The sequence below is a fragment of the Scyliorhinus torazame genome, chromosome 6 (genome assembly GCF_047496885.1).
Source record: "Scyliorhinus torazame isolate Kashiwa2021f chromosome 6, sScyTor2.1, whole genome shotgun sequence".
Classification (NCBI taxonomy): Eukaryota; Metazoa; Chordata; class Chondrichthyes; order Carcharhiniformes; family Scyliorhinidae; genus Scyliorhinus; species Scyliorhinus torazame.
The window spans coordinates 21,367,194-21,391,299 of record NC_092712.1 but is presented as its reverse complement, the minus strand read 5'-3'; the positions used below and the strand labels follow the sequence as shown (position 1 = coordinate 21,391,299).

The 24,106-nt window shown below is 48.1% G+C and overlaps 1 protein-coding gene across 6 annotated transcripts in view; it reads left to right on the top strand.

Moving 5' to 3' along the window:
• Positions 1-6,982: 6,982 nt before the first annotated feature.
• The window catches only part of LOC140424705 (uncharacterized), a 429,538-nt gene continuing 412,414 nt past the window's right edge, over positions 6,983-24,106 (top strand). For all 6 annotated transcript variants that reach the window (XM_072508006.1, XM_072508009.1, XM_072508004.1 and 3 more), the window contains exons 1-2: positions 6,983-7,069; positions 15,859-15,900. In XM_072508006.1, the coding sequence (XP_072364107.1) occupies positions 7,021-7,069; positions 15,859-15,900 (91 nt within the window). In that variant the 5' untranslated portion in view covers positions 6,983-7,020. The remainder of the gene's footprint in view (positions 7,070-15,858; positions 15,901-24,106) is intronic.

The following is a 24,106-nucleotide window of genomic DNA, read 5'->3' as shown; positions in this document are numbered from 1 at the left end:
CAGTGCAGAAGGAGGCCATTCGGCCCATCGAGTCTGCACCGGTTCTTGGAAAGAGCACCCTACCCAAGGTCAACACCTCCACCCTATCCCCATAACCCAGTAACCCTACCCAACACTAAGGGCAATTTTGGACACTAAGGGCAATGTATCATGGCCAATCCACCTAACCTGCACATCTTTGGACTGTGGGAGGAAACCGGAGCACCCGGAGGAAATCCACGCAGACACTGGGAGGATGTGCAGACTCCGCACAGACAGTGACCCAAGCTGGAATCAAACCTGGGACCCTGGTGCTGTGAAGCAATTGTGCTATCCACAATGCTACCGTGCTGCCCGAAAATCTATCGTGCTTCCCACAATGCTACCGTGCTAACTTGAAATAGTGGTTATTCCAAAGTCTACTTTACTTACTTAGCAATGCGGGACCCAGGATCGATGCTACTAAGTGGTAAATAGATGAAATCTTCGGCGAAGGTATGGGTTATACCAGGGGATAACTTGAAAACATAGTTTGACCTGAATAGCACCCACTGAAGCCTGCATCGGAGTCAGGGAGTGAGAATCCCTGATCACCATTTAGAATGTCGGCCCTTTTTGGTATAGGGGGAATTCTAAGAATAGTGGTGAGTTTTTAAAAACAAGCCTGACATTTCCCACCAAGGTGCGTGTATCTGCGCTGGTTGAGGGTGGGGGTGACAGCTATGCCGCTGGTGCATCCTCGGAGCTCTCCTCCGAGGTGTTCTCCTCTGAGTCAGGAGAAGGTGCTGCCTGGGATGGTCCAGAGCCGTTGGCTGGGGGGCCTGTGGGAGAATGGACATGTGGTCAATGGGATGGATGGGTCAGTCAGTAAGGCAATAACACCTCACGTTTGACAGGTCCCCTGTGTGGAGCCCGGTAGTCCCTCACCTCTACGGCATCCTCCAGCCACCGCGTGGGTGGCCAATCTGTACTCGGCACCACAGGGCACGCTCCTCAAAGGAGGGGAGGATTCATAAGTTCTGAAGTGCGACAGCCCACCGCAAGCCTGGGCCCCCTTCTGCTGATTGTGGGAGAGCTTATCCTGTGGAGGCACAGAGGGCAACGTTAGACACGCCCATGGTTCACTGCTGTGTGTGTAGGGACTGTGAATGAAGATTTATGGGCGAGGTCGAAGGAGGAGGGGGGTGGACGAAGGGTTAGGGGTCCCATGGGGAGTTGGGGGGTGGATGCTCCCTTGGGGACGTGGGGGGCGGTCATTGGCGTCTACTCACTGATGCTGCCGGTGTTGGTCGTTGACCTTACAGAACTGATAGCCAGTCCTCCTGGTCACACTCCCTCAGCTGACAGCTGCCGCCACCTGATCCCAGGCAGCACTGTCTGTTTGTGCTGGGGTGCTGGCGAGCGCAGTCCTGGCGTATCAGCTGGCGAACAGCCATTTATGATGAGAAACCCATGAGGCCTCGTTAAGTAGACCAATTAACGTTGAATTGCGTTGCTGGTTTCACTGGACCGAGCGCTGGGAAACTCGTGGCAATTCCTGCTCGTTACCACACTTTTCCGGAGAATTTCTTCGCGAGAATTTTGACCATGGAATATGGCAGAGTCGTAATCTCCTTCGGATTGTCACTCTAGCCAGACTTACCTACGTTCGGATTCCTGAGCAATGTCCCGCCCAATCTTCCTCACTCAGGCTGCGTGAGACCGGAGCAACAGAGCTCCTGAAGGGAGGGGGCTTGGTCTGGAAGGGAGGGAGGGAGGGGTGTCAGTCCCAGAGAGGGGTCAGCCCTGAAGAGGAGTTCGTTTGGGAGAGGTTCTTTCGGAAGGGAGGTCAGCCTGGGAGGGGGTCACTCTGGGAGGGGCTGGTCACACCGGGTGTGGGAGGGTCAGGTCAGGACAGGTCGGTTTGGTGGTTGTGGGGGGCTTGGATCGGGTGGGGGGTGGAGTCTGAAGATTTTTGCCTTCTAACTCGTTCAGAGTAACTATCTGGGTAAAACTGGAAGAACCATCCGAGGTTAGTGATTTAAATCACACGAGTGATTCCCAGCGCAATGCAATTGTCCAGAGGAAGTAAACTCTTATGTGGGAATTTCCTTGAGGGATTCCCAGCCCGTCATAGGGATACCCCCCAAATGCGACATTGGGGAACCCGGACGTTATGGGCCATTAATAAGTCCCTTGGGAGAAACTCCACTCTACGAAAAGAGACTATGGATTGGCATAGGTGGCATGGTAGCACAGTGGTTAGCACTGTTGCTTCACAGCTCCAGGATCCCAGGTTCGATTCCCTGCTTGGGTCACTGTCTGTGCGGAGTCTGCACGTCCTCCTCACGTCTGCGTGGGTTTCGTCCGGGTGCTCCAGTTTCCTCCCACAAGTCCCGAAAAACGTGCTGTTAAGTAATTTGGACATTCTGAATTCTCTCTCTAGTGTACTCGAACAGGCGCCGGAATGTGGCGACGAGGGGATTTTCACAGTAACTTCATTGCAGTGTTAATGTAAGCCTACTTGCGACAATAAAGATGACTTTAAATTGGAAATGTATCACCGTTTCATCACTGTTTCTGCGTCAAAATCCTGGAATGCCCTCCCCAACTGCACTGTGGATGTACCTACACCACATGGACTGCAGCGGTTCAAGGAGGCAGTTCACCACCACCTTCTCAAGGGCAAATAATGATGGGCAAAAATTCTGGCACAGACACCGAAGCCCACATCCCACGAATGAATAAAAAAAGGCAAAATTATCAATTTTTGGTGGAAAAATGAGCATATTATATAAATGGTGGAAATTGCAGAGATCAGAATCGGGATTTTCCATTTTCCGACACCGATATCGTAATCACCGATTGGGCGGAGAATCCACTCCGATGCCCAAATCGGGGATGGCGCCAGTTTGACGGTCAGCCGTGCTCCACCTCCCCTCAGAAGTGGCATAATCGCGCCGGCATTGGTGCGTCATCAGTAGGGTCTCCCGCGATGCTCCGCCTCCGATAGACCGAGTTCCCGACTGCATGGTTGACGTGTGATCTGAGCGGTCAGGAACCCGGTGTGGCGGCAGCGGACTGTGTCCAGCACCGCCACACTCGGCCGGGATCCATCCCGCTGGTCAGGGAGGCTTCCATGAGGGCTGGGGGGAACTGGTGGCTAGTGGGTGGGCAGGGGGTGGCCTGTGGGGTAGCGGATGGCGGTTTGGATCCGCTCACGACCAGCACCATGTTATACAGCGCGACTGATTAAATTTTGGCGTCATAAAGTGCCGGCTGAAACAGAGAATCCATTCCCAGGGGTACGATCTAACCAAATTGCAACAGAGTCCTGTGAAGAGCGCATTCAGCCGGGTGTTTCCTGTTGAGACTCTGTTTCAATTTGGGGCCTGAGCAGGGAACGCCCTACTGAGGTCACACTTAGTCACGTTTCCTCCACTGAGGAACTCCTCAGTGCAGGAACAGATCGGGACACCATTTTAAATGGCGTCCCAATTTTTCGACCCCCTGCCGCAACCCCTGATCCCCCTCAAAGCCCCAACTCACGTTTAAGGAAGTCCCCAGTTGAAAATGAAATGAAAATTGTTTATTGTCACAAGTAGGATTCAAATGAACTTACTGTGAAAAGCCCCTAGTCGCCACATTCCGCCGCCTGTTCAGGGGGGCTGGTACGGGAATTGAACCCGCTCTGCTGGCGGGCTGCCTTGGTCTGCTTTAAAAGCCAGCTATTTAGCCCTGTGCTAAACCAATTCCCCCCACACCCCTCCTCGCATGCGCAGGGCACCCCGGCACAGGCACAATGCCAGGCTGGCAGTGACAGAGTCCTCGGCTGGCAGTGCCAAGGTGCCCAGGTGGTACCAGCCGTGTCATGGTGCCCCCGTGCTTAGAGGGCAAGCACTTGGGGGCCCCCATATCCCCTGGGAGACCCTCACAGGTGCCATTCTGTCTGGTCCCCTTTTGTGGTGTTCGCTCGAGGTCTCCGAGGCGAAGGGCTTAGATCCCAGGGCCTCGGTAGATATAGCGATTGTATATTCGAGTGAGGCTAACTGTCTTACTCTAATATGCAGATTTGCCAGATAGTGATCCCACCACAATGAGCGGGATTCAGATCGTGACGTTTGGCGAGATCACATTAGATTTCACGAGGCGTGTGTTTTGTTATGCTCTTGACATAGCATAAGCTGCTTCCTTGATGTGCACTCTGACAAAGGAAGGTTCAGACTTGGAGATAGATTTAATACATTTATTAAGGTATTAACAATTCTCCTACTTGGATTTGACTCTACAGTTAATCTTGCTATAGTTACTCAGACCGACGAACCAGTCTGCTACAATCCAGGTGGTGGGAATGATGTGTTGAATCAACCCTGTGTACACAGAGTGTCTCCACTGGAACGAGGCTGAGCATGTGTGATGTGTCCTTTTATATGGGTTGGTGTAATGCCCTCCCGTAGTAATGTCACCTCTATGTGTATCGTGAATGCCCATTGGTCGTGTCCTATCTTACTGACCTATTGGTTAACTGTCTGTGTGTCATGATGTTTCTGGTGTTCCCTCTAGTGTCTAGCTAGGTGTAGTGTATGTACACTAAACGCTTGTGATGTATATCACCACATCCCCCCCTTTTTTTGTTACATATTTTCTGTACACTGTTAAAGAAAATTGAACAAAACAGATAGCTAAGTGATGCTATGCACAAGTTATGATAACAGTGATCATTAAACAATAAGTCCAAATCATATGCATGAGTCCAAAGTTCATTAATTATTGTGATTGAGTGGCTTTCTCGTTTGGTTGGTGAGTTGGTGATGTTGATGGTGGCATTGCATTGTAAACGCCATCAGTGTCCCTGTGCTGAAGGAACCAAGAAGTGGTCAAATCACTTTGTTGTCGGATTTGTACTCTTTTTTTTTTTTCTTTCGATGCTTGTGGTGGTAATTCTTGATGGCATCTGTCCTGAAAGCCATGTTGCCTGTTGGTAGTGCAGCAAACGTGAATTGGTAAGATGCATTGTCCTGCCATGGCATGTCATTGTACTGAGCTGAGCGGTAACAGTGTCCCTCATTTGCAGAGTTGTACCATGTCGTACCAGTCGTAGTTCCATTGGTGTTGTTTTTGTCGTGCTTGTTGTTTCTGGTGTTCCCTCTCATGTCTGGCTAGGTGTAGTGTATGTACAGTAAACCTTTGTGTACTTACAGTGATGTATATCACCACAGCGTGGTGAGCCGAGTAGGTCCTAGAAAAGGGATCTCCTGACATCCACCAGCCAAGCCGCCTTTTGGGCGTAGTCCTGAGTTCCAGAGGGAGCTGAGTGTCTGAGCGAATGAATTGAAAAGGCTAAACTCCAGGTATAGCAAGGAATTATAAAGCTGATAGGATGTTAACATTTATTGCAAGGTGAATAGAAAGCAAAATTAGGGAGGTTATTCTTCATTTGCACGGGGCACTTGCAAAACCACATCAGGAATATTGTATGCAGTATTGATCTTATTTAAGGAATATGTAAATTAATTTGAATCAGTTCAGGGAAGTTCTAATACCTGGAATGGGCAAGTTATCTTATGAGGAAAGGTTGGACCGACTAGGCTTGTTTCCACTGGAGTTTAGAAGAGTAAGAGGTGATTTGACTGAAACATATCGGGCTGGATTCTCCGATTTGAAGACTAAGTGCTGATACCGGCGTGGGAACAGTGGCGTTTTACACCCGAAAAACCGGAAAAGGCTGCACTGACCCATCGTCTGTTGGGGGGGCTAGCAGGCACGCAGCGTATAGCTGCCGGCTTTACTCCGGATATGGCAGGGGAATAGCCGGGTCTGTGGCCGCGCATTAGCATGGCGGCGGTCTGCAGGGGATGCGCTGTGCAACATGGCGCCAGCCACGTGCAGACACGGCCTGCTACACACTGCCCCCCCCCCCAGTAACCTCCCCTCATCATCCCAGGCCACCCCGCACCAGTGCCACCAGCCCCCACCAAAGCTGCCTCGTGCTCGCGGAACGGCTCCCCCTCCGACTGTGGCACTGCTGGACTCAGTCTGTAGCCGCCACGCCACGTTCACAAAAGGAAATAGCATGAGTGACCCACGCCGTCGGGAACTCGGCCCATCAGGGGCGGAGCGTCGGGGGAAGGCCTCAGGCACGTCCTGAGACCATCTATACGGTGTGCTGAGCCCTCGACGGGGCGGAGCATCTCAAAAGCGGCACAGCTGCAATTTCGGCGTGAATGGGGATTTCCCCGGCCGATCGCCGAACGCGATTTTGGCGTCGGCGACCTGAGAATCCCGCCCGGAAGATCCCGATGGATGTTGCCAGGGTTGATGTGGAGTGGATGTTTCCTTGTGCGAGAATCGAGAATGAGGGGTCCCTGTTTAAAAATAAAGGGTTGCCCATTTAAGAAGATTTTTTTTCTCAGAGGGTAGTGAATCTTTGGACCTCACTCCCACAAAAGGCAGAGCCTTTGAATGTTTCCAAGGCAGAAGCAGATAGATTCTTGATAAACAAGGTTTTGAAGGCTTACAGGGGGTAGGTGAGAGGTTCCAGTCAGATCTCCTCACCTCTGATCTTATAGAATGGCAGAGTAGGTTCGAGGGGCTGAATGGCCAGTTCCTGCTCCTCGTTCGTTTGTCTGTATTATTCCCTTCTTACCCCTCCAAATTCTGACTACCTGTCACAAATTCAGTGGAAATCCAGCTCCTCAGGGGTGTAAATTTCTGCACTTTTATCTGTACCTTTTTTGAGCTTCAAAGCCAAATCAGTAAGAAGGAAAATGTTCCTCAAGTGTTCTCTTTAATTACAATTTCCTCAAACTCATAATCTTCAACAGGCTTCCTGATAGCTTTTTGAAGATCCTGATATCAAATTTTATACAACCCTCACGCTCTTTTCTACTTTCAGCATAGTTACTCATTTAATGAAGCAATTTAATGTGATGACAGAAGAATCAGTTTGATTGCATCACTCATTGTCGTATATGTCACAAAGCCCTGAGTTTGACACCTTGGGCTTTTAGTCAACTGCTCTGAAAAAAGCAGGGCGAAGTGTTTCCAGAGGAGGAGGAGAACATGGAAAGTGACTCAGAACCAGCTGCCAGTACACCTGCACCTCCTGAGGGTTAGTACTCATCAGCAATGATCCCTTTGAAGTATGCACATGCAGCATCACGCATTCATTTTGAGCGTCCACACGTTGACATAAACAGGCAGCTAACAGCAGAAGTTCAAATGATTAATGGAACCGAACATCAGACCCCATGACAAAAAACGCAAGTGCCTGGCCCGAGCACAGCAAAGGATGTAGCCGATTGGCCAGGCCTGGTTTCGGAAATGTAAATGGCCATTGTATGATTCCCTTCGAACTTTGTTACTGCTGCCCACGTGGAGCATTAGACCACCTTCAGAGATAATGAGGCACCGGTTTCTGTGGTACCGCCAAACAATTCTTATTGTCTGCGGGTCAGAGCAAAACATAACTTCAGCCATTTTAAAATGTCACAGTCCAGTTTTTGAATTTTAGAAATTGACCATGCGGTTTTAAATAAAAATCTTTCAAGGATGTGGGCTCCGTTGGCCAGGCCTCTATTTATTGCCCATCGCTAACTGACGGTGGCGGTGGTGAGCCACCTTCTTGAACTGCTACTGTCCTGAGATGTAGGTCCCACCCACAGGGCAGCATGGTGGCACATTGGCTAGCACTGCTGTCTCACAACGCCAGAGACCCGGGTTTGATTCCGGCCTTGCTGACTGCGTGGATCTGTTCCAGGTGTTCTGGTTTCCTGCTTACAGTCCAAAGGTATGAAGGTTAGGTGGATTGGGCATGATAAAATTGCCCCTTAGCGTCCAGCGATGTGCAGGTTATGTGGGGTTGCGGTGTTACAGGGATAGGGCAGGGAAGTAAGTTCAGGTGGGGTGCTCTTTCAGCGGGTAAGTGCAGACTCAATGGGCCAAAATACACTGTAGGGATTCTTTCAGGAGGGAGTTCCAGGATATTAATCCAGTAAAAGTGAAGACACAGCAATCTATTTCCGAGTCAAAGTGGTGGGTGACTTGGAGGGGGGGGGGGAAGAGTTCCAGGTGGTGGTGTTCCCAAGTATTTGCTGCCCTTGTGCTTCTAGATGGTAGTGGTCGTGAGTTTGGAAGGTGCTGCTTCAGGAACCTTGGTGAATCTCTGCAGTGCATCTTGGAGATCCCTGTTGTTCAGGGAACACCAGGTAACCTGGTGTTGTAAGACTTCATCTTGGAGATGGTACACGGCTGCTACTGTTTGTCGGCAGTGGAGAGAGTGAATGTTTGTGGATGGGGTACCAATTAAGCTGGCTGTTTATGTCCTGGATGATGTCGAGCTTCTTGAGTGTTGTTGGAGCTGCATTCATCCAGGAAAGTGGAGAGTATTCCATTGGACTCCTGACTTGTGCCTTGTAGCTGGTGGACAGGGTTTGAGGAGTCAGGAGATGAGTTGATCTCCACAGGATTCCAGGCCTCTGATTGGCTATTTAGCGACAGATTTATATGGCTGCTCCAGCTAAGATTCTGGTTAATGCTAACCCTCAGGATGTTGATATTGGGGGAATCTCGGGCAGCACGGTGGCGCAGTGGGTTAGCCCTGCTGCCTCATGGTGCCATGGTCCCAGGTTTGATCCTGGCTCTGGGTCACTGTCCGTGTGGAGTTTGCACATTCTCCCCGTGTTTACGTGGGATTCACCCCCACACCCCAAAGATGTGCAGGCTAGGTGGATTGGCCACGCTAAATTGCCCCTTAATTGGAAAAAGTGAATTGGGTACTCTAAATTTAAAGAAAAAAAATAATAATGTGGGAATCTGGCGAGTATTGACATTAAATGTTAAGGGGTGATGGTTAAATTCTCTCTTGTTGAAGATGGTCATTTGAACATGGACTGCTTCAGTATCTGAGGAGTTGTGAATGGTGATGAACATTGTGAAATCATCAGCTTTTAAGCTATGTGCATGCTTCCACTGCTGTTGAATTTCATTTGCTCTCCTGAGAGTACAAACTATTGGCTTTATGATGGAAGAAAGTTCATTGATGAAGCATCTGAAGATGGCTGGGCCTAGGACACTGCCCTGAGGAACTTCTACAATGATGTCCTTGATGCCATACTTGGACAAATGCTGCCGAGATGGCAAGGGCAGTGACTCTCACCTCGCCTCTGGCATTCAGCTCTTCTGTCCATGTTTGAACGAAGACTGTAATGAGGTCAGGAGCTGAATGACCTTAGTGGAACCCTTACTGAGTGCCTGTGAGAAGGTTATTTCTGAACATTGATCGCACTGTTGATGAACCGTTCCACCAATTTGCTGACGATCGAGAGGTGGGTTGGATTTGTTCTGCTTGTTGCGTACAGGACACAACTCGACAATTTTCCACATTGCTGGGTAGATGCTAGTGTTGACGCTCTACTCAAACAATTTGACTCTGAGCCTGGCAAGTTCTGGAACTCGAGTCTTAAGTGTTAGACATTTTAGTTGCTGTGATATGAAGTCTAAAGTTCTGTTCCTTTTTCACCAATACACATTTATTTCATTCCAACAGACTGCACAAAACCCTAACTACACATCACCTGACAAAGGCCACCTGAAGGCCCTTTACATATCAGTGTCAATTAATGGATACTTAACATAAATGAGACAACTAATTGGAATGTCTCTTAACCCATTACTTAACATTAAGTACTAGTACCAGAATTTTGTCAGGGTCCATAACTTTGCAGTATCCAGTGCCATCAGCCATTGTCTTGATATAATGTGGAGTGAATTGAATTGGCTGGAGATAGTCATTTGTGATGCTGGGGACCTCTGGAGGAGGCTGAGATGCATCATTCACTCAGGACTTCTGGTTCTAGATTGTTGCAAATGCCTCAGCCTTGTCTTTTGCACAGATGTGCTGGGCTCATCCGTCATTTAAGAGCAGGAGAAAACAACAGAGAGCTAGAATGGGCCACATGAGAGTGGAGATTGAATGTGATGAGAGGTGGCATTGAGCATTGAGATGCATAGAATCAGTGAGGGAGAGGGAAAATTGGATCAAGAGATCAATGTTTTCTTTAAAGTGCATGTATATGTAGTTGTGTAGACATCTTCAAGATACCATATTGAAATAAATAGACCACTCACAACTTTGAATCCTCTGCCATTGACCAGAAATGTAACTGGACCAACCAGCATCACAGGAATGCGGAATATTTGGCTAATGGTAAAGTCCTTGGAAGTGTGGATGAGCAGAGGGATCTAGGTGTCCATGTACATAGATCCCTGAAAGTTGCCACCCAGGTTGATAGGGTTGTGAAGAAGGCCTATGGAGTGTTGGCCTTTATTGGTAGAGGGATTGAGTTCCGGAGTCGGGAGGTCATGTTGCAGCTGTACAAAACTCTGGTACGGCCGCATTTGGAGTATTGCATACAGTTCTGGTCACCGCGTTATTGGAAGGACGTGGAGGCTTTGGAGCGGGTGCAGAGGAGATTTACCAGGATGTTGCCTGGTATGGAGGGAAAATCTTATGAGGAAAGGCTGATGGACTTGAGGTTGTTTTCGTTGGAGAGAAGAAGGTTAAGAGGAGACTTAATAGAGGCATACAAAATGATCAGGGGGTTAGATAGGGTGGACAGTGAGAGCCTTCTCCCGCGGATGGAAATGGCTGGCACGAGGGGACATAGCTTTGAACTGAGGGGTAATAGATATAGGACAGAGGTCAGCGGTAGGTTCTTTATGCAAAGAGTGGTGACGCCGTGGAATGCCCTACCTGCTACAGTAGTGAACTCGCCAACATTGAGGGCATTTAAAAGTTTATTGGATAAACATATGGATGATAATGGCATAGTGTAGGTTAGATGGCTTTTGTTTCGGTGCAACATCGTGGGCCGAAGGGCCTGTACTGCGCTGTATTGTTCTATGTTCTATGTTCTATATAAATGCTATGGCTGCAACAACAAGTCCGTGTCTGAGAATTCTGTGATGAGTAACAATCTCTTGACTTCCCAAGGTTTCACCACCACCTACAAGACAATTCTGGAGACTTACAGAATATCCTCGACTTGCCTGGATAAATGCAATTTCATTAACATGCAGGAAGCTTAACATCATTCAGGCAAAGCAGTCCACTTGAACGGCACTCCATCCACCACCTTATACATTCACTCTGTACATCATTGGCATACAGTGGGAAAACCACCACCTGAAAGTTTCCTCCGAGCTACAAACCATCCTGACTTGGAGTCAGGATTGTCACTGGGTCAGAAATCTGGACCGCCCTTTCTAACAGCACTGTGAATGCATCTTCGATAGTTGGGCCCCAACAATTCCCACCATCACCTTCTCTACGGTAATTGTGTCAGAAATGTCAGAGGCGCTCAGACCACCTGAAAGAACTAAAAAAAATGGCAATTACCTGGCTCTTATGTGGGGCAAATGTCCTTTGCCACCTATCAGCCCAAAGCTGAATGTTCTCCATGTCTTGGTGCCTGTGGGCACAGGCTCCTTCTGGAGTAGAGGGGTTTGCAAATGGTTCTGTGCAATTATAACTGACCAAACCCACTTCTAACCTTATTATGGGGAGAACACCATTGATGAAGCAGCTAAAGATAGTTGTGCCTATCTCACCATCCTGAGGAACTCCAGCAACCACAACCATCTTCTTTTGTGCTAGGTATTACTCCAAACATTGAAGAGTTTTACTCTTTCCCAATTACTTCAAATTTACTAGGGCTTCTTGAAGCCACACTTGTTCAAATTCCATCTTGATGTCAAGGGTAATCACTCTCAGCTCACCTCACCATGTTTGGACACAAGCTGCATTGAGCTCTGTAGCAGCAATGAGCCCAAGAAGAGCGCAGGTTGAGCACTACTGAGCAAGTTGTTGCTGTGTAGGTGATGCTCGGTTGCACTATTCACAACGTACTCCAAAACATTGTTGATGATTGAGAGTGGATTAATTAATAGAATGATAATTGGCTGGATTGGATTAGTGCTGAGTTGCGAGGACTGCTTTCAGTCTATCTCATTTGGCATTATTGTAGTACCACACAACATAGAACATACAGTGCAGAAGGAGGCCATTCGGCCCATCGAGTCTGCACCAACCCACTTAAGCCCTCACTTCCACCTTATCCCCGTAACCCAATAACTCCTCCTAACCTTTTTGGTCACTAAGGGCAATTTATCATGGCCAATCCACCTAACCTGCACGTCTTTGGACTGTGGGAGGAAACCGGAGCACCCGGAGGAAACCCACGCACACACGGGGAGGATGTGCAGACTCCGCACAGACAGTGACCCAGCGGGGAATCGAACGTGGCGCTGTGAAGACACAGTGCTATCCACTTGTGCTACCGTGCTGCCCAAACATGATTGAGAATGAGTACCCTCAATGTAAGGACATGACTTTGTTTCCACAAAGGACACAGGACTTTGTGCTGTAGTCACTTCTACTTTCATGGATAGATACATTTGTACCAGAAAGACTAGTGAGGACCAGGTCAAGTGGATTTTTCCCATGTTGTTTCTTTTCTCAGAAACTACTGTAGGCCCAAACTGGCAGATACGTCCTTCAGGGCTTGACCAGCAGTAACGCTATTGAACTACTCTTGGTGTTGGTCATTGAAGCACTCCATCCAACTACATCCTGTGCCCTTGTTACTTTCAATGCTTCTTCCAAGCGGTGTCCAACATGTGACCCCATGTGACCCCACTGATTCATCAGCTGAGGAAGGGCTGCAGATAATAATCAATAAGATATTTCTGTGCCCTCATTTGACCTGATGCCATGAGAATTAATAATAATATTATTTAACATTCCAGGGTCATTCCCTCCAACTGCAAACCGCTGGTGCTTTTGATTTACATTGGCTTTCAGTTATAATTCGGGAGTATGACAATTCACAGGCAGGATTCCCCGTCCGGCCAGCCCTGTTTTCCGGTGCGGCGTGTCCCTTTCCAGCAGCAGGATTGTCCGATCCGGTACACGGCCAATGGGGTTTCCCATTGTGGCCATCCCATGCCAAGGGAAACCCGCGGTCGTGGGTGCGCTGCTGGTGAAGCGGAGAATCCCACAACATGTTGTTTCTTGACTAGTTTGTGGGCCAGCTCTCCCACTTTTAACACAAGTTCTCAAATATTAATAAGGAAGACTTTGCAGGGCCCGCTTTTGACATTTCCGGTGTCTTGATTGCCAATTCAGTTTTATACTTAACTTTTCAGTTGTGGCATGGACTACAGCTAACTTGGGATGGGTGGATGATCAACTGAGTGACTTGCTAGGCTATTTTGAGGCATTTAAGAGTCAACCACAGTACTGTGGGTCTGGGGTCACATGTAGACCAGACCAGGGAAGGCAGTTTTCAACTCCTGAAGAGAAGTGACAAATCAAACAGGTTTTTGCAAAAACCTGGTTGCTTCTGATCATTGTCAATGAGACTAGCATTTTATCCAGATTTATCAATGAATGTATTCGATTTAAAATCCTCCGTTATGGAATTTGAACTCATGCCACTGGGGTATGTTGCTAGATGAGTAACAGTACCACTTGTCTACTATTTTCTTCATGTAATTCCTTACCTGTAGGTACACTCACAGTGCTGTTAGGGAGGGAATTCCAGGATTTTGACCCAGTGACAGTGAAGGAAAGGCGATGTATTTCCAAGTCATTATATAATTCGACTTGCCACTCTTCTGCACATCCAGACTAGTCCATTGATATCATAGAATAATGGAATTCTTACAGCACAGAAATAAGCCAATTAGTCTGTTTTACCCATGCCAGCTCTCTGCAAGAGCAACTTGCCAAGTCCCACTCGCCTGCCATTTCCCCACAGGCCTGCAAATCTTTTACTCCAGATAATTATTCAAAAATCGCTTGAAGTCTACATTTTTCTTCTTCATTATCAAACACACACACAATTTTTGTATAGTCTGCAAACTTCTTAATCATAGCTCCTACATTGAAACCTACATCTTTGTTATATACCTCGGGAAGCAAGGGACCCTGCAGAGCCCCAATACAAACAGCCTTGCACTCACAATAACACCCCTCCACCTTCCTATCCTGCCTCTCAGGCACGTGTTGATACACCTTGAATTCTTGCTACGCCTTGATTCTCACGGATTTTTACCTTTGTGAACATTCTGACAAGGGAAGGTGGTGGCACAGTGGGATTGTCACTGGACGAGTGATCCAGAGACACAGGCTCTGGGTTCAAATCCCACCACTGCACATGGTGAAATATGAATTCAATGAAAATCTGGAATTAAATGTCGAATGACCATATGGTTCACTAATGCCCTTTAGGGAAGGAAATCATCCTTACCTGGCCGACATGTGACTCCAGAGTCTTAAAAATACCCTATGAAATTGCAATCAGGGATGGGAAATAAATGCTGACCTAGGGGAGGCATGGCGGCACAGTGGTTAACACTGCTGACTCTCAGCATCAGGGGTCCAGGTTCCATTCCAACCTTGGGTGACTGTCTGTGTGGACTATTATTTAAATGGTAAAAAATTGCAGCATGCTGCTGTGCAGAGGAACCGGAGTGTCCTTGTGCATGAATCGCAAAAAGTTGGTTTGCTGCTGCAGCAGGTGATTAAGAAGGCAAATGGAATTTTGTCCTTCGTTGCTGGAGGGATGGAGTTTAAAAGCAGGGTGGTTATGTTGCAGCTGTATAGGGGTTTCTTAACTTGAGAAAGGATGTACTGGCACTGGAGGGTGTGCAGATGTTGATTTCCGAGTTGAGAGGATTAGTTTATGAGGAGAGGTTGAGGAGACTGGGACTATACTCATTGGAATTTAGAAGAATGAGGGGGGTATCTTCCAGAAACATTTAACTTATGAAGGGAATAGATAGGATAGAAGCAGAGAGGTTGTTTCCACTGGCGGGTGAAACTAGAATAGGGGGCATAGCCTCAAAATAAGGGCTAAGTTGAAGAGGAACTTCTTCACCCACAGAATTGTGAATCTGTGGAATTCCCTGCCCAGTGACGCAGTCGAGGCTACGTCGTTAAATGTTTTTAAGGCAAAGGTAGATAGATTTTTGAACAGTAAAGGAATAAAAGGTTATGGTGGGCGGGGCGGGTAAGTGGAGCTGAGTCTACAAAAAGATCAACCCTGATCTTATTGAATGGTGGAGCAGGCTTGAGGGGCCAGATGGCCTATTCCTGCTCCTAGTTCTTAAGTTCTTATGGTCTTATGGAATTTTCACATTCTCACAAAGTTCCCTTGTCTGCATGAGTTTCCTCCGGGTACTCCGGTTTCCTCCCACAGTCCAGAGATGTGCAGGTTAGGTGGATTGGCCTTGCTAAATTGCCACTTAGTGTACAAAAGTATGAGGTGGGGTTACAGGGGCAGGGTAGGGATGGGGCCAAGGTGAGATGCTCTTTCAGAAGGTCGGTACGAACTTGAGCGGCCGAATGGCCTCCAACTTCACTGTCGGGATTCTATGAGTTGAATAAAAAAAGTGGGGCCTTCTTAAAATTGGCGACATAAAATTCACTACACTAATCAACCAAGCGGCTTCATTGCAGTGTTAATGTAAGTCAACTTGTGACAATAAAGATTATTATATTACTATACCTTCTCAAAAATTCATTCATTTAGTCTTTCCAAACAAATCTTTGCCTTTCTGAATGAAAATTTATGCTATCCCTCAGAACCTTTACCAATACTTTTCCCACCACCTGGTTAACTGGCCTATGATTACTCCATCTTCCAGTTCTCTCCTTGTTAAACAATGATGAAAAGTTACCTGTCCTCCAATCCACTTGCACCGCTCGTTTTCAGAGGACTTTCTCGCCCATCCATTCCAAAAGAAAGTTTGGAGAGAACAGTATTCTTGAGTTATTTGATGGTTTGTTGATTGTGGATTGAGAAATGACGTGTGGCTTTTCCTCCTGATTCACAGAACCTGATGAAGCTGGAAGTCCGCGACCTCCAACAGCTGATGGTTAGTACCCGCGAGCTCTTTTTTATAGTTTTGTTTTAATTATCCCTTGATGAAATCATTTGTGAGCTCTACAGTTCTACTCGGCAGACCTCATCAAGTGGCCTTCCTGCTGCCAGTATTGTTTTGTTCCGCCACCCTTGCTTTGTAAGTTGCTTCCAGCTTCAACCTGGACAATGGGATGAAGTAAATTGAGCAAGGAAAACCAGGAGAATTTTACTATGATCGGAATTTTCTGTCCTGGAAGCTAAGTATTGCGTGGGTGGGAAATTCGTCATAATTCCCACTGAGTGGCAGGGCGATCTTCCGCATTACAGCTCATTAATTATGCATCCGGGAGAGACTTGGCAAAGACTGTGGTGAGGCGGGGCAGGGTGTGGCAGGCAGGAAATCACCCACTCTGCTGCTACCTCATGGAGTCATAAAAGGGTACCCGGGCAGACCTTCACTCACTAGGACAGGTTCTCCACATTACTCCGGTCATGATACCAAGCTTGGTCAAAATCCTCAGCACTTCCATGTGCCAAATCCCTCCATAGCCATCCTATCCATGTCTTTGTCAAAATGCCTTTGAATGCCGTTAATGTATCTGCTTCCACAGCCTCTCCTGACAACGCCTGTGTAAAAAAACCTACCTCATACATTTCTAAACTTTGCCCCACGGACCTTAAACCTATGCCTCCTGGTGACTGACCCCTGCACCCTGGGAAAGAGTGCCTGCCCATCCACTCTATTCATGCACCTCATAATCTTGTAGACCTCTATCAGGTCACCCCTCAATTGCCGTCTTTCTAATGAAAACAGTCCGAGTCATCCTGCCTCTCCACATAGATAACACCCTCCAGACCAGGCAACATCCTGGTAAACCTCTTCTGCACCATCTCCAAAGCCTCCACATCCTTCTGGGAGTGTGACGACCAGAATTGTACGCAATATTCCAAGTGTGGTCTTACCAGGGTTTTATACAAACAAACAAAGAACAAAGAAATGTACAGCACAGGAACAGGCCCTTCGGCCTTCCAAGCCCGTGCCGACCATACTGCCCGACTAAACTACAATCTTCTACACTTCCTGGGTCCGTATCCTTCTATTCCCATCCTATTCATATATTTGTCAAGATGCCCCTTAAATGTCCCTATCGTCCCTGCTTCCACTACCTCCTCCGGTAGTGAGTTCCAGGCACCCACTACCCTCTGCGTAAAAAACTTGCCTCGTACATCTACTCTAAACCTTGCCCCTCTCACCTTAAACCTATGCCCCCTAGTAATTGACCCCTCTACCCTGGGGAAAAGCCTCTGACTATCCACTCTGTCTATGCCCCTCATAATTTTTTATACCTCTATCAGGTCGCCCCTCAACCTCCTTCGTTCCAGTGAGAACAAACCGAGTTTATTCAATCGCTCTTCATAGCTTATGCCCTCCAGACCAGGCAACATTCTGGTAAATCTCTTCTGCACCCTCTCTAAAGCCTCCACATCCTTCTGGTAGTGTGGCGACCAGAATTGAACACTATACTCCAAGTGTGGCCTAACTAAGGTTCTATACAGCTGCAACATGACTTGCCAATCCTTATACTCAATGCCCCGGCCAATGAAGGCAAGCATGCCGTATGCCTTCTTGACTACCTTCTCCACCTGTGTTGCCCCTTTCAATGACCTGTGGACCTGTACTCCTAGATCTCTTTGACTTTCAATACTCTTGAGGGTTCTACCATTCACTGTATATTCCCTACCTGCATTAGCCCTTCCAAAATGCATTACCTCACATTTATCCGGATTAAACTCCATCTGCCATCTCTCCGCCCAAGTCTCCAGACAATCTAAATCCTGCTGTATCCTCAGACAGTCCTCATCGCTATCCGCAATTCCACCAACCTTTGTGTCGTCTGCAAACTTACTAATCAGACCAGTTACATTTTCCTCCAAATCATTTATATATACTACAAAGAGCAAAGGTCCCAGCACTGATCCCTGTGGAACACCACTGGTCACAGCCCTCCAATTAGAAAAGCATCCCTCCATTGCTACCCTCTGCCTTCTATGGCCTAGCCAGTTCTGTATCCACCTTGCCAGTTCACCGCTGATCCCGTGTGACTTCACCTTTTGTACTAGTCTACCATGAGGGACCTTGTCAAAGGCCTTACTGAAGTCCATATAGACAACATCTACTGCCCTACCTGCATCAATCATCTTAGTGACCTCCTCGAAAAACTCTATCAAGTTAGTGAGACACGACCTCCCCTTCACAAAACCGTGCTGCCTCTCACTAATACACCCATTTGCTTCCAAATGGGAGTAGATCCTGTCTCGAAGCATTCTCTCCAGTAATTTCCCTACCACTGAAGTAAGGCTCACCGGCCTGTAGTTCTCGGGATTATCCTTGCTACCCTTCTTAAACAGAGGAACAACATTGGCTATTCTCCAGTCCTCCGGGACATCCCCTGAAGACAGCGAGGATCCAAAGATTTCTGTCAAGGCCTCAGCAATTTCCTCTCCAGCCTCCTTCAGTATTCTGGGGTAGATCCCATCAGGCCCTGGGGACTTATCTACCTTAATATTTTTTAAGACACCCAACACCTCGTCTTTTTGGATCACAATGTGACCCAGGCTATCTACACCCCCTTCTCCAGATTCAACATCTACCAATTCCTTCTCTTTGGTGAATACTGATGCAAAGTATTCATTTAGTACCTCGCCCATTTCCTCTGGCTCCACACATAGATTCCCTTGCCTATCCTTCAGTGGGCCAACCCTTTCCCTGGCTACCCTCTTGCTTTTTATGTACGTGTAAAAAGCCTTGGGATTTTCCTTAACCCTATTTGCCAATGACTTTTCATGACCCCTTCTAGCCCTCCTGACTCCTTGCTTAAGTTCCTTCCTACTTTCCTTATATGCCACACAGGCTTCGTCTGTTCCCAGCCTTTTAGCCCTGACAAATGCCTCCTTTTTCTTTTTGACGAGGCCTACAATATCACTCGTCATCCAAGGTTCCCGAAAATTGCCGTATTTATCTTTCTTCCTCACAGGAACATGCCTGTCCTGTATTCCTTTCAACTGACACTTGAAAGCCTCCCACATGTCAGATGTTGATTTGCCCTCAAACATCCGCCCCCAATCTATGTTCTTCAGTTCCCGCCTAATATTGTTATAATTAGCCTTCCCCCAATTTAGCACATTCATCCTCAGACCACTCTTATCCTTGTCCACCAGTACTTTAAAACTTACTGAATTGTGGTCACTGTTACCGAAATGCTCCCCTACTGAAACATCTACCACCTGGCCGGGCTCATTCCCCAATACCAGGTCCAGTACCGCCCCTTCCCTAGATGGACTGTTTACATATTGTTTTAAGAAGCCCTCCTGGATGCTCCTTACAAACTCCGCCCCGTCTAAGCCCCTGGCACTAAGTGAGTCCCAGTCAATATTGGGGAAGTTGAAGTCTCCCATCACCACAACCCTGTTGTTTTTACTCTTTTCCAAAATCTGTCTACCTATCTGCTCCTCTATCTCCCGCTGGCTGTTGGGAGGCCTGTAGTATACCCCCAACATTGTGACTGCACCCTTCTTATTCCTGATCTCTACCCATATAGCCTCACTGCCCTCTGAGGTGTCCTCTCGCAGTATAGCTGTGATATTCTCCCGAACAAGTAGCGCAACTCCGCCTCCCCTTTTACATCCCCCTCTATCCCGCCTGAAACATTTAAATCCTGGAACGTTTAGCTGCCAATCCTGCCCTTCCCTCAACCAGGTCTCTGTAATGGCAACAACATCATAGTTCCAAGTACTAATCCAAGCTCTAAGTTCATCTGCCTTACCCGTAATGCTCCTTGCATTAAAACATATGCACTTCAGGCCACCAGACCCGCTGTGTTCAGCAACTTCTCCCCGTCTGCTCTGCCTCAGAGCCACACTGTCCCTATTCCCTAGTTCTCCCTCAATGCTCTCACCTTCTGACCTATTGCTCCCGTGCCCACCCCCCTGCCATACTAGTTTAAACCCTCCCGTGTACACAACTGGAGCATGACTTGCCAATTTTTATACTCAATGCCCCGTCCAATGAAGTCTGACAACACCAGGTTAAATTCCAACAGGTTTGTTTCAAACACTAGCTTTCGGAGCACTGCTCCTTCCTCAGGTGAGTGAAGAGGTGGGTTCCAGAAACATATATATAGACAAAGTCAAAGAAGCAAGACAATGCTTTGAATGTGAGCATTTGCAGGTAATTAAGTCTTTACAGATCCAGAGATAGGGGTAACCCCAGGTTAAAGAGGTGTGAATTGTCTCAATAGGACAGTTGGTAGGATTTTGCAAGCCCAGGCCAGATGGTGGGGGATGAATGTAATGCGACATGAATCCAAGGTCCCGGGTGAGGCCGTACTCATGTGTGCAGAACTTGGCTATAAGTTTCTACTCGGCGATTTTGCGTTGTCGCGTGTCCTGAAGGCTACCTTGGAGAACGCTTACCCGGAGATCAGAGGCTGAATGCCCTTGACTGCTGAAGTGTTCCCCGACTGGAAGGGAACATTTCTGCCTGGTGATTGTCATGCGATGTCCGTTCATCTGTTGTCGCAGCGTCTGCATGGTCTCGCCAATGTACCACGCTTCGGGACATCCTCTCCTGCAGTGCATGAGGTAGACAACGTTGGCTGAGTTGCATGATTATGTACCACGTACCTGGTGGGTGGTGTTCTCACGTGTAATGGTGGTACCCATGTCGATGATCTGGCACATCTTGCAGAGATTGCCATGGCAGGGTTGTGTGGTGTCGTGGTCACTGTTCTGAAGACTGGGTAGTTTGCTGCAAACAATGGTTTGTTTGAGGTTGCGCGGTTGTTTAAAGGCAAGAAGTGGGGGTGTGGGGATGACCTTGGCAAGGTGTTCATCTTCATCGATGATGTGATGAAGGCTGCAAAGAAAATGTTGTAGTTTTTCGCTCCGGGGAAGTACTGGATGACGAAGGGTACTCTGTCGGTTGTGTCCCGTGTTTGTCTTCTGAGGAGGTCAGTGCGTTTTTTGCTGTGGCGCGTTGGAACTGTCGATCGATGAGTCGAGCGCCATATCCCGTTCGTATGAGGGCATCCTTCAACGTCTGTAGATGTCTGTTACGCGCCTCGTTGTCTGAGCAGATCCTGTGTATACGGAGAGCTTGTCCATAGGGGATGGCTTCTTTAATGTGTTTAGGGTGGAAGCTGGAGAAGTGGAGCATCGTGAGGTTATCCGTGGGCTTGCGGTAAAGTGAAGTGCTGAGGTGACCGTCCTTGATGGAGACGAGTGTGTCCAAGAATGCAACTGATTTTGGAGAGTAGTCCATGGTGAGTTTAATGGTTGGATGGAACTATTTGATGTCATCGTGTAGTCGTTTCAGTGATTCTTCGCCGTGGGTGCAAAGGAAAAAAATGTCATCGACGTATCTGGTGTATAACGTCGGTTGAAGGTCCTGTGCGGTGAGGAGGTCTTGTTCAGACTTGTGTATGAAGATGTTAGCATACTGAGGTGCGAATTTGGTCCCCATGGCTGTTCTGTGCGTTTGGATGAAGAACTTGTTGTCGAAGGTGAAGGCGTTGTGATCCAGAATGAAGCGGGTGAGTTGCAGAATTGCGTCTGGAGATTGGCAGTTGTCGGTGTTGAGTGCTGAGGCTGTTGCAGCAATGCCGTCGTCATGGGGGATGCTGGTGTAGAGTGCCGAGACGTCCATTGTGACGAGGAATGTTCCTGGTTCAACTGTTATTGGGTGCTGAGTTTCTGCAGGAAGTCCGTCGTGTCGCGACAGAAGCTGGGCGTTCCTTGTATGATGGGTTTCAAGATGCCCTCGATGTAGCCAGAGAGGTTCTCACACAGGGCCCCATTGCCTGAAACAATAGATCTGAGCAAGGAACATACCCGCCAACTCAACAGACTGATCAAGACCTTGGATCCAGACCTTCGGAGCACCCTCCGTGCTCTCATCCCACGTACTTCCCGCGTTGCAGATCTCTACTGCCTCCCGAAAATACACAAGGCCAACACAGCAGGCCGTCCTATCGTTTCAGGCAATGGAACCCTGTGTGAGGACCTCTCTGGCTACATCGAGGGCATCTTGAAACCCATCATACAAGAAACGCCCAGCTACTGTCGCGACACGACGGACTTCTTACAGAAACTCAGCACCCATGGACTAGTTGAACCAGGAACATTCCTCGTCACAATGGACGTCTCAGCACTCTATACCAGCATCCCCAGCATCCCCCTATACCACTCCCCAGCATCCCCCATGACAACGGCATTGCTGCTACAGCCTCAGTACTCAACACCGACAACTGCCAATCTCCAGACGCAATTCTGCAACTCACCCGCTTCATTCTGTATCACAACGCCTTCACCTTCGACAACAAGTTCTTCATCCAGACGCACGGGACAGCCAAGGGGACCAAATTCGCACCTCAATATGCTAACATCTTCATGCACAAGTTTGAACAAGACCTCCTCACCTCACAGACCTTCAACCAACGTTATCCACCAGACACATCGATGACATTTTTTTCCTTTGGACCCACGGCGAAGAATCACTAAAACGACGACACGATGACATCAATAAGTTCCATCCAACCATCAGACTCACCATGGACTACTCTCCAAAATCAGTTGCATTCTTGGACACACTCATCTCCATCAAGGACAGTCACCTCAGCACTTCACTTTACCGCAAGCCCACGGATAACCTCACGATGCTCCACTTCTCCAGCTTCCACCCTAAACACATTAAAGAAGACATCCCCTGTGGACAAGGGTCTGCTCAGACAAGGAGGAGCGTAACAGACATCTACAAATGCTGGAAGATGCGCTCGTACTAACGGGATATGGCGTTCGACTCATCGATCAACAGTTCCAACGCGCCACAGCGAAAAACCGCACCGGCCTCCTCAGAAGCCAAACACAGGACACAACCGACAGAGTATCCTTCGTCGTCCAGTACTTCCCGGGAGCGGAAATACTACAAAATCATCTTCACAGCCTTCAACACATCATCGATGAAGGTGAACATCTTGCCAAGGTCATCCCCACACCCCCACTTCTTGCCTTTAAACAACCGCGCAACCTCAAACAAACCATTGTTTGCAGCAAACTACCCAGCCTTCAGAACAGTGACCACGACACCACACAACCCTGCCATGGCAATCTCTGCAAGACGTGCCAGATCATCGACATGGGTACCACCATTACCCTGAGAACACCACCCACTCGGTACGTGGTACATACTCGTGCGACTCGGCCAACGTTGTCTACCTCATTCGCTGCAGGAGAGGATTCCCAAAGCGTGGTACATTGGCGAGACCATGCAGACGCTGCGACAATGGATGAACGGACAGCACGCGACAATCGGCAGGCAGGAATGTTCCCTTCCAGTCGGGGAACACTTCAGCAGTCAAGGGTATTCAGCCGATAATCTACAGGTAAGCGTTCTCCAAGGCAGCCTTCAGGACACGCAACAACGCAAAATCGCCGAGTAGAAACTTATAACCAAGTTCCGCACACATGAGTGCGGCCTCAACCGGGACCTGGGATTCATGTCGCATTACATTCATCCCCTACCATCTGGCCTGGGCTTGCGAAATCCTACTAACTGTCCTGGCTTGAGACAATTCACACCTCTTTAACCTGGGTTTACCCATATCTCTGGATCTGTAAAGGCTTAATTACCTGCAAATGCTCGCATTCAAAGCATTGTCTTGCATCTTTGACTTTGTCTATATATATATATGTTTCTGGAACATACCTCTTCACTCACCTGAGGAAGGAGCAGTGCTCCGAAAGCTAGTGTTTGAAACAAACCTGTTGGACTTTAACCTGGTGTTGTAAGACTTCTTACTGTGCTCACCCCAGTCCAACACCGGCATCTCCACATCATGGCCGTCCAATGAAGGCAAGCATTCCATTCTTGACTACCTTGTCCACTTGTGTTGCCACTTTCAACGGTCTGTGGACCTGCACACCCAGATCTCTCTGACTTTCTATATTCCTAAAAGTTTTGCCATTTACAGTATCTTTCCCCTCTATGTTAGACCTACCAAAATGCATTACCTCACATTTGTCTGGATTAAACTCCATTTGCCATTTCTCTGCCCATGTCTCCAACCTATCTATGTCCTGCTGTATCCTCTGACAATCCTCAACACTATCTGCCACTCCACCAATCTTGGTGTCATCCACAAACTTCCTAATCAGACCGGCTA